This window comes from Anopheles maculipalpis, chromosome 3RL (assembly GCF_943734695.1).
Source record: "Anopheles maculipalpis chromosome 3RL, idAnoMacuDA_375_x, whole genome shotgun sequence".
NCBI classification, from domain to species: domain Eukaryota; kingdom Metazoa; phylum Arthropoda; class Insecta; order Diptera; family Culicidae; genus Anopheles; species Anopheles maculipalpis.
Window position 1 is genome coordinate 70,027,428 of NC_064872.1, and position 13,212 is coordinate 70,040,639.

Genomic DNA, 13,212 nt, shown 5'->3' on the forward strand with positions numbered 1-13,212 from the left:
GACAAACCAGACAGCAACCCCGTTCCCCGTTCGATGCTTGTGTTTTTCGAAATGATCAAGTCATGGCAATAAAATCGTAAAGCAATAATTACGCATCGTGCCCTAGTGTTGTGACAAAAAACAGGTATATATTTATTATTAGCTCTTTCGTTCTCCCTTTTTTTGGTATTTCGTCGTTACATTCGTTTCCCTGAATATGGCCACCTAAATGCGTGCAAACTAAATCAGTAAACAAAGCGGCAACTACTACGATGGCGCTTCTCAAAGCAAGCAAGCATGGGCAAGCAAGATCAACAAGATTTTGTGCATTAAAGTATGTTAGTGTGTAAGCAGCTACTGTGGGATACGATCCCTCAGGTAGGACATGATCGATTCGGTTCCTTTTTCCAATATCTGATGCCGCGGTTGACGGAAACTGTTGCCAATTAGTTCCAGTGTGCTAAAATTCAGGAGAAAATGGATAAAATGATATTTGTGTTTGTTACCGTTACGGAAATCATCTACTCACGTGATGTTCTTCAACGTGCCCAGGATTGGCGGCACATGCTTAATGTTATTATTAGCCAAATCCAGCGTAGCCAGCCGCTTCAGCGCTCCGAGCCCATGCTCCGATGCATCAATTTCCTCGATCTGATTACCATTGGCAAGAAATATTTCCAATCCGCGCAGCTCGTACACACAGTCCGGTATGCGCTTGAGCTGATTGCTGACGACGTTAAGCTCGCGCAGCGTGACTAGTAGCCCAACCACCTCCGGCAAATCGGTCATCTGGTTGTTAGATAGGTTAAGGTAGCTGATCTTTTCGAACTGTGAGAAAAATGACGGTACGGTTTGGAGTAAGTTGAAGCTCACGTTTAGCTCCGTCAGCAGAGCAGATAGATGAGTTATTCTAGCCAAAAAAAAAAGGGATATTAGTTCCAATTTGTCGAGCATGGAATAATACGCATTTTTAAACTTCTCTCACCCTGACGGTACAGTGGTTAGCTTGTTCTTGCTTATATCCACATTGTAAACGCACGCCTCGAGCGCATCCAAAAACACCGCCTCCGGTATATCGATCAAACCCTTCGAGCACACGATCAGCGCACGTCCCTTACGCATCTGATACACATCCGGGAAGGTACTACTCTCGGAGAAAAGCGAATTCTTCACCACCGTCGATGATGATCCCGTTTTGTTTTCCGTCTCCATTTTTCCCTTCGTTCCATCCCTCTCGCGCAGGGTCTTCAGTATACGTTGCGTACCACACTGGATAATATCGCGCCGAATCGAACGGATCGGATTACCCTCCACCTGTAGGCTAACGAGATGTGCCAGCGTAGACAGACACGAGGGCAAACTGCTGATCGTATTGTTTGAAAGATCTAACCTTGTCAAACTAGCGAGAAGGGCAATTTCGTCCGGTAAGCGTTCGATCTTGTTGTCGCGCAGATCGAGCACTTTTAGCTGTGGGAGATTCTCACAAAAATCTCCCGGTAGTGTTTTAATGAAATTGTTCGAAATGTGCAACTCTTTCAGTGCTTCGCAGCCAGTAAAATCTGGCAGTTCGTCGATGTCGTTGTGCTGCACGTACAGACATTCCAGACGGCGCAACTCACCCATCACAGGGGGTAGCTTCTTCAGATCGTTCTTCGCAAGATCAAGCTTTTGAAGTTCTGGCAAGGGGAAAAAAGGCAACGGAATTCATTAGTATGTCCAATTTTATTTTTGAACATCATCACTTTATATTACTTACTGCGCAAATTGACGATATCGTTCGGTAGTTCCGTTAGATGATTATTGTTCAGCGTTAATTGCTGCAACCTTACCAAAAACCCAACGCCACCCGGTAAAGCGTTAATGCTATTGAATGAAATATCCTACAAAAGCGATTATTAACAGGCGTTAAAAGAAAAGGCAAATTTTGGGCCGTTTTTTCCAACTCTCTACCGACGCTTACCAATATTTCAAGCATAATTAGATCGCTTATGTTCGGATTCATCTCGGCAAACTCATTGTGCGAAAGGTTGAGATGTTTTAGCTCCTTCAGCTGAAAGAAGCTTTCCGGCAGCTCGGTCAGCTTGTTCCGGCTGAGGCTGACCTTCGTTAGCTTGGTTAGCGCCCCGATCCCACTCGGTAGGCTTGTTAATGCATTATCTTGAAGCTGATTGTAATTTTGAATTAGTTTGTATGGGTGAGGGGGGGTATGTTACTGATTAATTGATTTGGTAGACAAAACTCACATTCAGCACGGTAAGATCGGCCAGATTCTGTATGTTTTCGCTGATCGTTGTAAGCGTGTTGGAGCTAAGATCGAGCGTCGTAAGTGATTTTTGGTTCCACCAGCTTTCTTCCTCGTTCGAGCGATTAAGATCATACCGTACTTCCTTCTCATTTTCGTCCGAATCACTTAAATTCCACACCTTTTCGGGCACTGTGTCAGAGGGGAAAAAAAGAAAACGGAAACATTTCATTATGGATCTCCCCAGAATCAAAGTATCGAATTTGGAAAGTGCAATAATTTTTTTGTTCTTTAATTTCAAGCCGAAATTACACAACACACGAAGGTATGAAGCCACATTGGCACGTTTGTCGGTTACCACGAATTTTCCGATAGCGGCGCTTAGGATAAGGAATGTGAATTCTCGTTCGTCGCATTGCGCCACCGTGCGCTGGCCGGTCTGTACTAACTTGTTACTAGATGTATGCTTCTCTCTAGTCTCTCTCGGCAGCAGACACACTACGCCCCAGTGTGGCCAGTCCTTTCGAACGGAACAAATGAATTAAACGGTGTAAAATGAAAAATTGGTTCAAAAACGGGTATCCGCTGGTATCCGTTCCGAGGGCGTCAGTGGACTGGTGGATGCTTTGCAAGCGCACGCTAACGATACCCCTTCAATCGAATGTGTCCCCGGGACTAGTGTACCGTGAAATCACATTTCTGGAAGGCAAAGCATTCATCCGGAAGGTCACATCCAAGGAAGCTGTGGAAACTATAGCATCGTTGGCTATAATTTTCATTCCATTCCCCGGGAATGGCGCGCAAATCACGCCAAAAATCCATCATCCGGAACGTGCAAGCGCGGTTTCGGTGAGTGCGCGCGCCACCTCGCAACCTCCATAAACCATTTGTGTGTGTTTTGCCCTGGATCTTTAGTGCTGCGATGTGATGCAACTGCCGCCGTGCTTCGACGAGCCATGAAATGGTTATTGCATTGTCTGTTTGGGATTATTTAACCTTGGATGGTGCAATGCGGCGCACCACATCAGTACATTTACCTGTCGCCAGTCCTTTGCCCGATAGATTCAGTACACCACTCTTTAACGCTTGCTTTATTCTGGCCCGTGTAAGTATCTGGCTGTCCTCCTTTTTGTCTTGGAAGTGAAACACCGGATTTAGTTGCTGTTCGCGGATTCTGCTGCGTGGAATCTGTCGTGCCTTCATGACGCTGTGTGTTGGATGATTTTGCTCCAAAATTGATTTGGTGTAACCTATTGTCGTTTTCACGCTTGACCACTGCACTCAACTGTACTGAACAACCCCCGAATCAATGGAGAAATTGCGAACCACAACAAAACACCAACAACACAAACCCGTACACGCACACTAGCACAGCGCTTCGGATTGCGTTTACATCACTGGTGGATTGAGTTCTATTGTTGCTATTTTTGTTTCTGTTTTTTCCGGATTTTTCTTCAAAATTTTTATTTTTTGATATTTGAATTGAACTATTTTAATTAAAAATATTGTTTAAAAATTAATTTCCACTCCCATATTCGAACGACGATAAAATAACGACCAGTATAACAGCACCTGTCATATGCTGGACGATAAGTTTCGGGAGCAAACGTCAAACTCCCGGACGTGTTTCAAAACACAATTCGCACTGCAAACAGCAAACGTTGTGCAATTTGTACATTTTCATCTAGCAGTCATCTGGCAGAAGAAGCAGAGCTAGCAAGCTCGCTACCCAGTAAATAGCAATTACTTTTGCAAATCGCACACGCACCGCAGTTACAAGGTGATAATTGATTGTGTTTACGTTTTTTCCGCGAATCGTCGTGTGCTGTACGTGCTGCACTTCGTGCACGGGGAAAAAGGGCAAACCAAGCCAACCCCATCCAGTAGGCAGTAATCAGCTGTTCTGCTGTGCGGGAGCAATGAAAGTGAGTACGAAGATTGTTTGTTTGCCCTACCTCTAAGTGAGTTTATTTTTAAGTGGAAAATGTAGTGAAGAAGAGAGAAAGGATTTGGTGGTAAACAGCATTTATTTTTGTGTGTGGAAAAAGATTGATTTATGGGAGTGTTTTGGTTTTACTCTGTGAAAATTCTGTCGATCGTAGTGCTGTAGTCAAGCATTACCAGCGTTTGTTCTCCTCCCATAGCAACGTGTGGTGTGTGTGTTCCACTCTTCTCGACCGTCCCCTCAATCTAGTTCCCGCTAACCTTTTTTGCAAAACACACCAAACACTGGCTGGGCTGGGGTGTCAAGGTCGACGGTGTGAAGATTTCGCGATAATCCTTTCCGAGCAGCTGCAAAGCCACGGGAAATACGTGTTGAGTGCCAGAAAGGGATAGTGGACACTTCGGTACGTTTACGGATCGATGCTAAAGGTCATCACGGTATGGCAAAGTACGGTTTTACAGTCCGAATGAGGTTTCGCGTGCATTGCCAAGTTCAGTAACCTTTATCAGCGGGATTTCACGCACGATTTAGAAGGGTGGCGCAAATTATGTGTGTCAGTGCACTGATGTTGGCAGTCGGGCGTCACAAGTGTGTTCTGTGAGATAGTGTTTTGTGTGTCCAACACGCACGTTGATTGTTTAATTCAATCATCATTCTCCAAAGAAGCTTAGCGTGACACAGTTGTTCCCTATCGCCAGCTGCCAGTAGAACCACAAAACGGACTGGAACTTTCGAAATACGGTATAGAAGTGCGGTGTATACCGTGGTGGAAAGTTTGATATAGTGGGAAGATACATATATTGGCACGAACCGAAGCTATGTTACTCTGATGTGTGTTTGTTTGTGAGTTTGGTGGTGCTTAGCAACTAATCACATTTATTCGAGTGCGATTTAATTATGATACAATTTTTGTGCGTGTTTTTAATTCTGTGCTAAAATTGCTCTTTCTCCACCAACAGTGAATGTGAAGCATAACGAAAAGTGATCGGTGATCCGGTCCCGGTGACACAATGTCCCGTGCGTGTGGCGTCGTCTCAACGTGAGCATAACCTGAAATTATCCGCACGCAAACCACAATTTGCCGGGGAAAGAAAGAATGCTCACCTAACCGAGTCGGGATCAATAGACGACGACAACGACGACGACGACGTGTACGTCTGTGGTGTTTGTGTGTGGAAATAAGCGAATCACGATTTTTGTCCCCATTTTTGGGGTGCATTTGGCTCACAATGATGAGCAGTGTGACGACGCAACCGGCCATCTAACCAGCAAAGTCAAATAAAAACAATCCCGTCCCGGTTGCACCTCACGGTTCCCTACGGTCTCCTCAAAAACAAATACGTGATGGATCACCCACCACCGCACAGTAGCCTGCTGGCAACGATGGCACAAGCAATGCGACACCTTAATGCCACACTCACGACAGCAAACAGCAACGGTAGTGGTGGTGCCCACCAGTACCACCCACCGATCGCGACCATCGTGGGGCTGCCGGCACTACACGAAACGGTGCCCTTTCGCAACGACACGAGCTTCATTCACCCGCAGGACGACACCGAAGACGACGGTACGGAAACGATCTCGATGGACAATCTCTATCCAGCGCTTATCCAGTGTTTTGCCATCATTATCTGTGGGTGAGTAAGGGATGTAGGGAGAAGAAGGAGAAGGTCAGGGGTAAAAAAGGATCGATTTTCCTATACCCCGTGTTTTCCGGGGCGTCATCGTGGCTTCAGAAGGAATGTCGGATCTTCCTACGCTTTTGAATGACGCACACAAACAACTAAAGGAGGATGAAAATTCAAATCCATATCACCACACAAAGGAGCCTAGGCTAGCTATTTGTGGATGGGTCGACACGACTGCTGCACATTGTTTCATGCCACCCCTTCGTTGCATTCCTGCACGAAACTTGAACAGGGAAAATATTTCTCCCGCATCCAACGACGCGTTGGTGATTTCTTCCCCCCAGCAGTCGATACGATAAAAGGGGAATTTTCATCCCACACTCACATCGGAAAACGGCGTTTGATGATGGCCTGTTACGATGAAGTACGGTCGATAAGAAATGTTTGTCACCGTTGTTTAATGTACGGCAAGGGCTACTAGATACGGGAGAGATCTCTATATGTCGTTGATGGTTTTCATTCACCCGCTTCAAGTGCCACCCCCCGCGCTATAAGCTCACGATTAACAACAGGTGGAGGGAGGGAGGTGCCGCTTCCTCCACATGGAAACATGACGATGTCAGCAAATTACCATTCGGTTGCCCTTTAATGACCCCTTGCTATTTGATTTATTTTTTTGCTGGTGTTGGGATAGTTTCCCAAACAATCCAGAACAGGCACATCCAGAAGGTTGTTGTGAATGACACCAGGGCGCCAACACAATTTCCGATTGTTGCGAAATACGTATGTGAGCCACGGATATCCCATACGTTGCGTTAGTTTATGAGTCGTTTTTACCATAACTACTGATCTATTTACAATATGTGGACTTAACCCCTTAGGAGGGCCTAAGCGGAATGCAAGTTGGGAGCTTGAGTCACATTACATCTGCTGACCGTGGGGAGGTTATTGGGGCCGAGTCTTGTCATCTTGGGGCCCCTCGGGACCGCACACTCCGCGTACCACTAAACCTAAGCTACTAAGGTGGGAGGGAGAGGGGGAGGGGGAGGAAATGGAAGTCCTAAGGTTGATGTAAAACATTAGGAATAATTTACGAAGCCGAAACTTTCTCTCAAGTACGTACGGTTTTGTAGTGAGTTGTGTACTACCGCGCATTAGCATAAAATTAGCATCTTTTCAAGGTCTGAAACCAAGGTGACGCACTTACAACAAGCAATAGGGCAGCATCTTGGAATTTAAAACATAGCAGCGTACGCCCTAACGGAACTCCATCGAAAAATTGTTGCGCGTTGCAAAGAGTGCAAAGAATTTTTTTGATTCTGGGTCCTCTTGAAGCTACCTGGGATCTAAAACATATGTCGTTGTTGGTGGAACGTTGCAAAAATGTCTTCAGACTTGCAAAGGAGCATTAAAACTCGCACCGCACGGGAACTAGAAATGGGAATTCCATCCACAGCCGAAAAATCCCCCTTTTAGTCGGTATATGTTTCGTGTGCCAAGGCCAAGCCCGACTACCTTCACCAAACCCATTGATCCTCCAGACCGGCTAGATGTGTTTTGCCTTGACTTGCGTGCTGGAAATATGATGGATCCTTTAGCGAAATACGTTAAGCTTCCTCTCCTTAGCACGCGTTGACTCAGCGACTCAGTGTCATACTCGCAAGCGGCCCGAGGACATGCGGTTTCAATTAGGGCAATCAATTTACCCTGTCAACGCCCTACGAGATCTCCTCCTGTTTGTTGCTTCCGATATCCGACGTTCGGGGGCTGGATACCGTTGGTTGTTTTTGAAGGAAGTGCCCTAAAGACACAGTGAGACTGATGCGAATCTGGTGGCAATGGAATAGATTGTTAAACGCGTGTAATGATTCATAATGGCAGGCACTTGTTTATCGCAACCGAGAAGCGGGTGCTTATGCGAAGGGGCGGTTGAGTGAGGTTGAACACCATCAAGCTAACACGATTTAATCCGAGGCCAGCATTACTTCCCATTTATGGAGCGTTTAAGCTAAGAAGCTTGTCTTATTTGAATATTTTTTTTCCTCTCTCTATTCACAGATACCTAGCGGGGCGATTGAACATCATCAGCAACTTTGAAGCGAAGGGTCTCAACACTTTCGTCGGTACGTTTGCACTACCGTCCGTCATTTTCCTGTCGCTAGCGGAACTAAACTGGAGCACGGTTAACTGGAACTTTCTGCTTTCGATACTGATCGCAAAGACGATCGTGTTCTTAGCGGTGGCCATTATTTCGCTACTGGTAGCACGTCCCGTCAACTATGGCCGGGCAGGGCTGTTGGCGATCTTCTGCACCCAGAGCAATGATTTCGCGATCGGATATCCAATCGGTAGGCAGCAATCTTTATATATCTATCTATATCTTCTCACTTTATGCTGATGCGAATCGAAAACATCCTTACAGTATCGGCGCTGTACTCGAAAATTCATCCCGAGTATGCTTCGTACATCTATCTGCTTGCACCGATCTCGCTGGCCATCCTCAACCCGATCGGGTACGTGTTAATGGAAATCTCCAAAATTAAGGACAAAAATGCAGAAAATAATGTAAGTAAAAGGAACTAAATTGATGCGTCAAAAATCGTTAACTAAATGATTCAAATTGAAGTATGATTCAGTCGTTCTAAGAGGTTTTATCTGGAAGCAAACTTTGTTTGGTTAAATTTTTTTCCTCCCTGCCATTATGCAAATAATGTTTATCGCCAAACCGATAATAACCATACAGAGTTGCTGCTGTTGCTGTGCCGCTCGTTTTTATGCGGAAGTATAATTAACACGTGAATATTTCATCCACTGCACAGCATCCGCTGATAGGCATCATTGTCACACAGTTGAGTTCAAACACAACGCTTTAAAAAAATAGAACATTTTTAAGCTTTTTCATGTAATTGTCGTCTAGAGCAAAAACTGTGGGGGACTCCCCAAACGTGGAAATTGAACATTTCATGATCATCCACTACCATATATTTTGAAGTAGCAGTAGAGCTTTGGCAGGATTTTTACAGCATCTTCTCTCTTTCAGAGTGAAGCAAAAATCATTGAATGGGAGTCTTTCTGAGCAGCCAATATAGTGTAATAAGTTCTTAAAATGTTAATCATAGAGTCGATGTCGTGAAGTTTTTACAGTGCGCATCATTTTTTGTCCCGAAGGCATCATGATGCCGTACAGGTAAATTTTGATGAGCTCTGCCAAAAATTCATGCCTTCTAGACAAAAAATCCTGACTGAAGCATTCTAGAAAAAAATCCTGAACAATGTTTGATGGCAACGACTGTAAAACGTTGAGTAAAAGCGAAGAATAACATAAATGGAGAGGACCGTTTCTAGAATATGGTTCTTCAGAAAGGTCCTTCTTCTAAGCTGAAAATTCTATCGTAGTTCTTATGAGAGTCAGTAATTCTGGCACGATCTTCTAAAATCCTTGAACTTTTATACTTTTTGTTGTATTGCCATCTAAATTTTCTCTATTTTTAATATAAATCCTCCATTACAGGCAGCGGCAAATGAAGAAGCAAATCCACCACCACCACCACCCACTACTTGCCCCCAATTAGCTGCGGAAAATCGACGAAAAATTCTAAAAGGCAAAGCGCTGGTAGTGATCAAAACCGTCGAATCTATTTTCTTCAACCCGATCCTCCTCATGACGCTGTTGGGTGTGATCGGTGGCCAAATCTTTCCCAACGGGCTCCCAGTCTACCTTTCGAGTGTGTTACGCTCGCTGGGTAACTCGTTCTCGGCCACCGCACTGTTTCTGCTTGGGTTACGTATGGTCGGCAAAGCATCCACCCTGCAAGGACCGGGGCTAATCCTGCCCGGCATATTGATCCTCGTGAAGCTGCTCGTGTTTCCGCTTGTGACGCGCCAAACGGTGAACATCATGAACGCTGGAGCAAACTTTAGCGAAACGACCGATCTGAGCACGTTCGGCTTTCTGTACGGTACGTTTCCTGCAGCACCGGGCGTGTTCGTGATTGCTTCACAGTACAATCGGGATGTGGATTTGGTAAGTAGAAGAACATTTGTCTCGCGTTTTACCTTTTTGCCTTACAATTAATTTAAAACGCTCGTTTGTAGATTGCAAGCAGCATGGTAGCATCGACGTTCATCAGTGCACCGTTAATGTTCATCTCGGCTAAAATGATCACCATCACCAACCTTACGCCGGCGGACTATCTGAACGAGCTGGACAAGTTTTCGTTCGACATCAGCATTGTCGCTATCATTGCGGGCGTTTGGACGCTGGCACTGTTTGCGCTGACGCGCAAAGTGAAGCGAATGCCGCACCGTATCACGTGCTGTTTGCTGGTGTCGCAGCTAATCTGTAACGTTGGGGTCATACTGTGGTCTACGCTGGAACAAAACAGCCGCTGGAAGATGTATTTGCAGTTTTACTTCTTCACGATCGGTTGCTACAGTAGCCGACTGTGGACGGCTTTTCTTGCGATCACGATACTGTTCCTGCAGTGTCGGAGTCTCTGTTTTGTGCTTAAGCTGTGGCCAGTATTTGTACGTTTCGCCTATGTATGTAAAATTTCCACTTTTCTAAAAAAAAAAACAAAATTTCCCATTCCAGATTGCTGCAGCTTGGGGTTTGCCGACGTGTATCGTTTCACTTCTTCTCTTTCTGGACAGCAAAAACATTCTCCCAACGGAAAAACGCAATCCAAGCTTTCAGTACGGCAATGCACAGGCCGCCATTGCCGTGTTTTTGTTGGTAATGTGCTTCATAGTAACCGTGGGCTGTCTGATACTGCATCAACGGTTTAAGAAGCGGCACGAACGATACCTTACCCTTTCGCGGGAAGTTTCATCTCCGGACACCGACACTAGCCCAGTTACTACGAGCTCCGTGGTGAATCTATTGGCCGGTAATGGTGGTGGAAATTCTACAATTCATCAACGCAGACGCCACTCGGTTACGTCGAGTGATGATGAAATCCTTCCAGCAGGGGCCATATCATCTGCCCGATGTAATACTGCTGCAGCGGTAGGTAATGGTGGATGTGGCGATGCCAAAGGTGCTGGAGCAGGTGGATGTTGCAGTAGTTCATCCACTACGATACGTACCGTGGTGGACATTGAGGATCTTGCGATCGGTGCCAGTATTAACAATGATGTCAACGAACCCGGTTCGCCAACGATTCAGCCGAGCGGTATGTGTTCGGCACAGTTCAATTGTCCGACAGCCGGTAAGCAGCAGTGCCAATCGTTGATCGATCGCTACCGGGAACAAGCAAACGATGGGCTGGAACCTCTCGAGTACGACAAGACGGGTGATCAGCAACAGATCCTGCGGCACATGGTGCTACTAATACTGCTGCTCTGCTCAATGTTCGTTGGCCTTTCGCTATCCGTCTGGACACTGATCATGGAGGGTATGTCGGGCATTTACGTGGAGCTAACGTTCCTGGACGCGTTCCTCAACTTCGGCCAGAGCATTATCGTGCTGGCAGTATTTATAACGGACACGGGCGAGTTGCTGCTGCCGATGATGAAGTTCTGGCGCAAGGTGTGGTACGGTGCCAACCTACTGCAGCTACCGATCTGGAGCGATCTCAGTACGGAAACGCGCCACATTTGCGATCAGTTTACGACACACCATTTGGAGATCTGTCGCAAGGCGATAGCGAAGGATATACGGTACGTACGGGGGTGCAGCAGCCGATTCTTTCGTCAATGTTGTATTAAATATTAACATTTCCTTTTCTTCTTTTTTACTGGGAGGATAGCTGGCGCATCAAAGTCTATCGGCGGGTGTTCTACGGAAGCGCCTTTGTCGACTGGTTGCTGGAGGTCGGTCTGGCCAAGGATCGTACCGATGCAACACACTACGCCCGCCGGCTGATTGATGGACGTGTCCTGCGGCACATCAACAATGTGTACCACTTTCACGATCGCAATCTGCTCTACACGTTCTGTGAACGGCTGTAAAGGCGAACATTGGTATTGGGAAAGGCGGGAACAATCTAAAAGAGGGGAGGAAAAATCTCACCAGCACAACATTTCCTACACAACAGTCTGTACAGCCAATATCGCACCCGGGGGATGTCTTTTGTACTGGGGGGGGTGACAAGCTTTCTTCTTCCCTGTTACGCTCCCCTACACCCTGGTACGATAACAGAAAGGAATGTGTGTTTTTTCGGTGTTGGTTTTTCCCACCCACAAAAACCGACCCCTCCTCTTCCCATCCCAACCACAAAACGATAAGCTATCGGTGAAGGGGAAGATCAACATAGTTTTGCCAAACCATGCACACACACACACGCACATAACCCCTCACGATGGGCGATGGATGGTGGTATTTGTTGTTTTTAAATAAGAAAGCTTTTATTCTACTGTTGTATTACTATATGGTTAACATTTGTTTTTCTGCTTTACGTTTAGTACATCTTGCTCTATTTTGTCTTCTTTCTGCATGGCACGTGTTTGTATAGTAGAATGAAAAAAATAAATGGTGGTTGATACACGGTCACCTTGTGATAAAACAATGGGAATTCCCATCCCTGAAAAGCTCAAGCAACAAGCACGAAGCAGCTTTTTGAGTGTGTGTTTTTTTTAAACGAACTATGTATAGTGTAACTTTACACAAAAATTTATGCAGTAGGAACAACAAAGCGGGAACCCATACCCATAGCGATATGCAGAAGGAAGAGAGTTGAACGGAAGAGAACGAAACACCAAAAAAAAGAAAACGGGTTGAGATATGATAGTGTGTGTATGTGCTGTGCTAGTATAAATGCTGTAAAACAGACAAAAAAGTATTGCAGATGACAGAATCAACTATGTATAACCTGCGTGCCCTAAATAGAGCCAACTGGGACGTACAAATGATGTTCCGCGGGTTCTTAACAAGCGTAAGCGACTAACTAATCTATTGTGTACTATATTGTAGTGTTTAGTAACAACAAATGCAATATTTATTGTCTATAAACGTAACATATAGTTATATCCTTAACGCAGCGGTTTGCTTCTAAGTGTGTGTGTGTTTGTAAATAGTTTAGAATGGAAAGAAATTATGCGCAAAAATGTCGTGATTTTGGAGGAAGAGAAATTTATACATGCTTCTAAGGATGAAACTGGTATGCTGGCTAGCCTGTCATCACTCAAGACATGAACATCAGGACTATAAAAGAGAATTTACAAACGTTCTAATAAAGACCTTTCCGTAACTAATAAAGAACGTTCCCCTTCGGTGAGCAGATTCAATATGATGGGGGCCCAGTAGCGGGTGACCGCCTAGAGCCCCGAAAGTTCGTAGAAGGGACCACATCAACACACTTTTCATTTCGATAGCTGCCAAGGGTCTTCAAAAAGCTCGTGATCTGCTACTACAGGGGCCCAAAACTTCAATTCCGCCTCCTAGGGGCTTAAACCGCCACTGGATGGGCTTGCTTGGT

General features: G+C 45.5%; 2 protein-coding genes across 2 annotated transcripts; one reads left to right on the forward strand and one right to left on the reverse strand.

Annotated features, from left to right (window-relative positions):
* Positions 1 to 333: 333 nt before the first annotated feature.
* Positions 334 to 3,424, reverse strand: LOC126561862 (leucine-rich repeat-containing protein 40). Its single transcript, XM_050218211.1, has 7 exons — positions 3,259 to 3,424; positions 2,223 to 2,413; positions 1,940 to 2,143; positions 1,736 to 1,859; positions 965 to 1,655; positions 509 to 889; positions 334 to 439 (listed from the first exon to the last, which is right to left on the reverse strand). Exons 1-7 carry the CDS (start codon positions 3,422 to 3,424, stop codon positions 334 to 336), a joined length of 1,863 nt encoding a protein of 620 aa, XP_050074168.1.
* Positions 3,425 to 5,510: 2,086 nt separating this feature from the next.
* LOC126560930 (integral membrane protein GPR155) lies at positions 5,511 to 11,747 on the forward strand. Its single transcript, XM_050216881.1, has 7 exons — positions 5,511 to 5,803; positions 7,853 to 8,142; positions 8,217 to 8,359; positions 9,306 to 9,818; positions 9,890 to 10,321; positions 10,389 to 11,455; positions 11,545 to 11,747. The coding sequence occupies exons 1-7, from the start codon at positions 5,511 to 5,513 to the stop codon at positions 11,744 to 11,746; spliced, it is 2,940 nt and encodes a 979-aa protein (XP_050072838.1). The 3' UTR covers position 11,747.
* Positions 11,748 to 13,212: the final 1,465 nt, after the last annotated feature.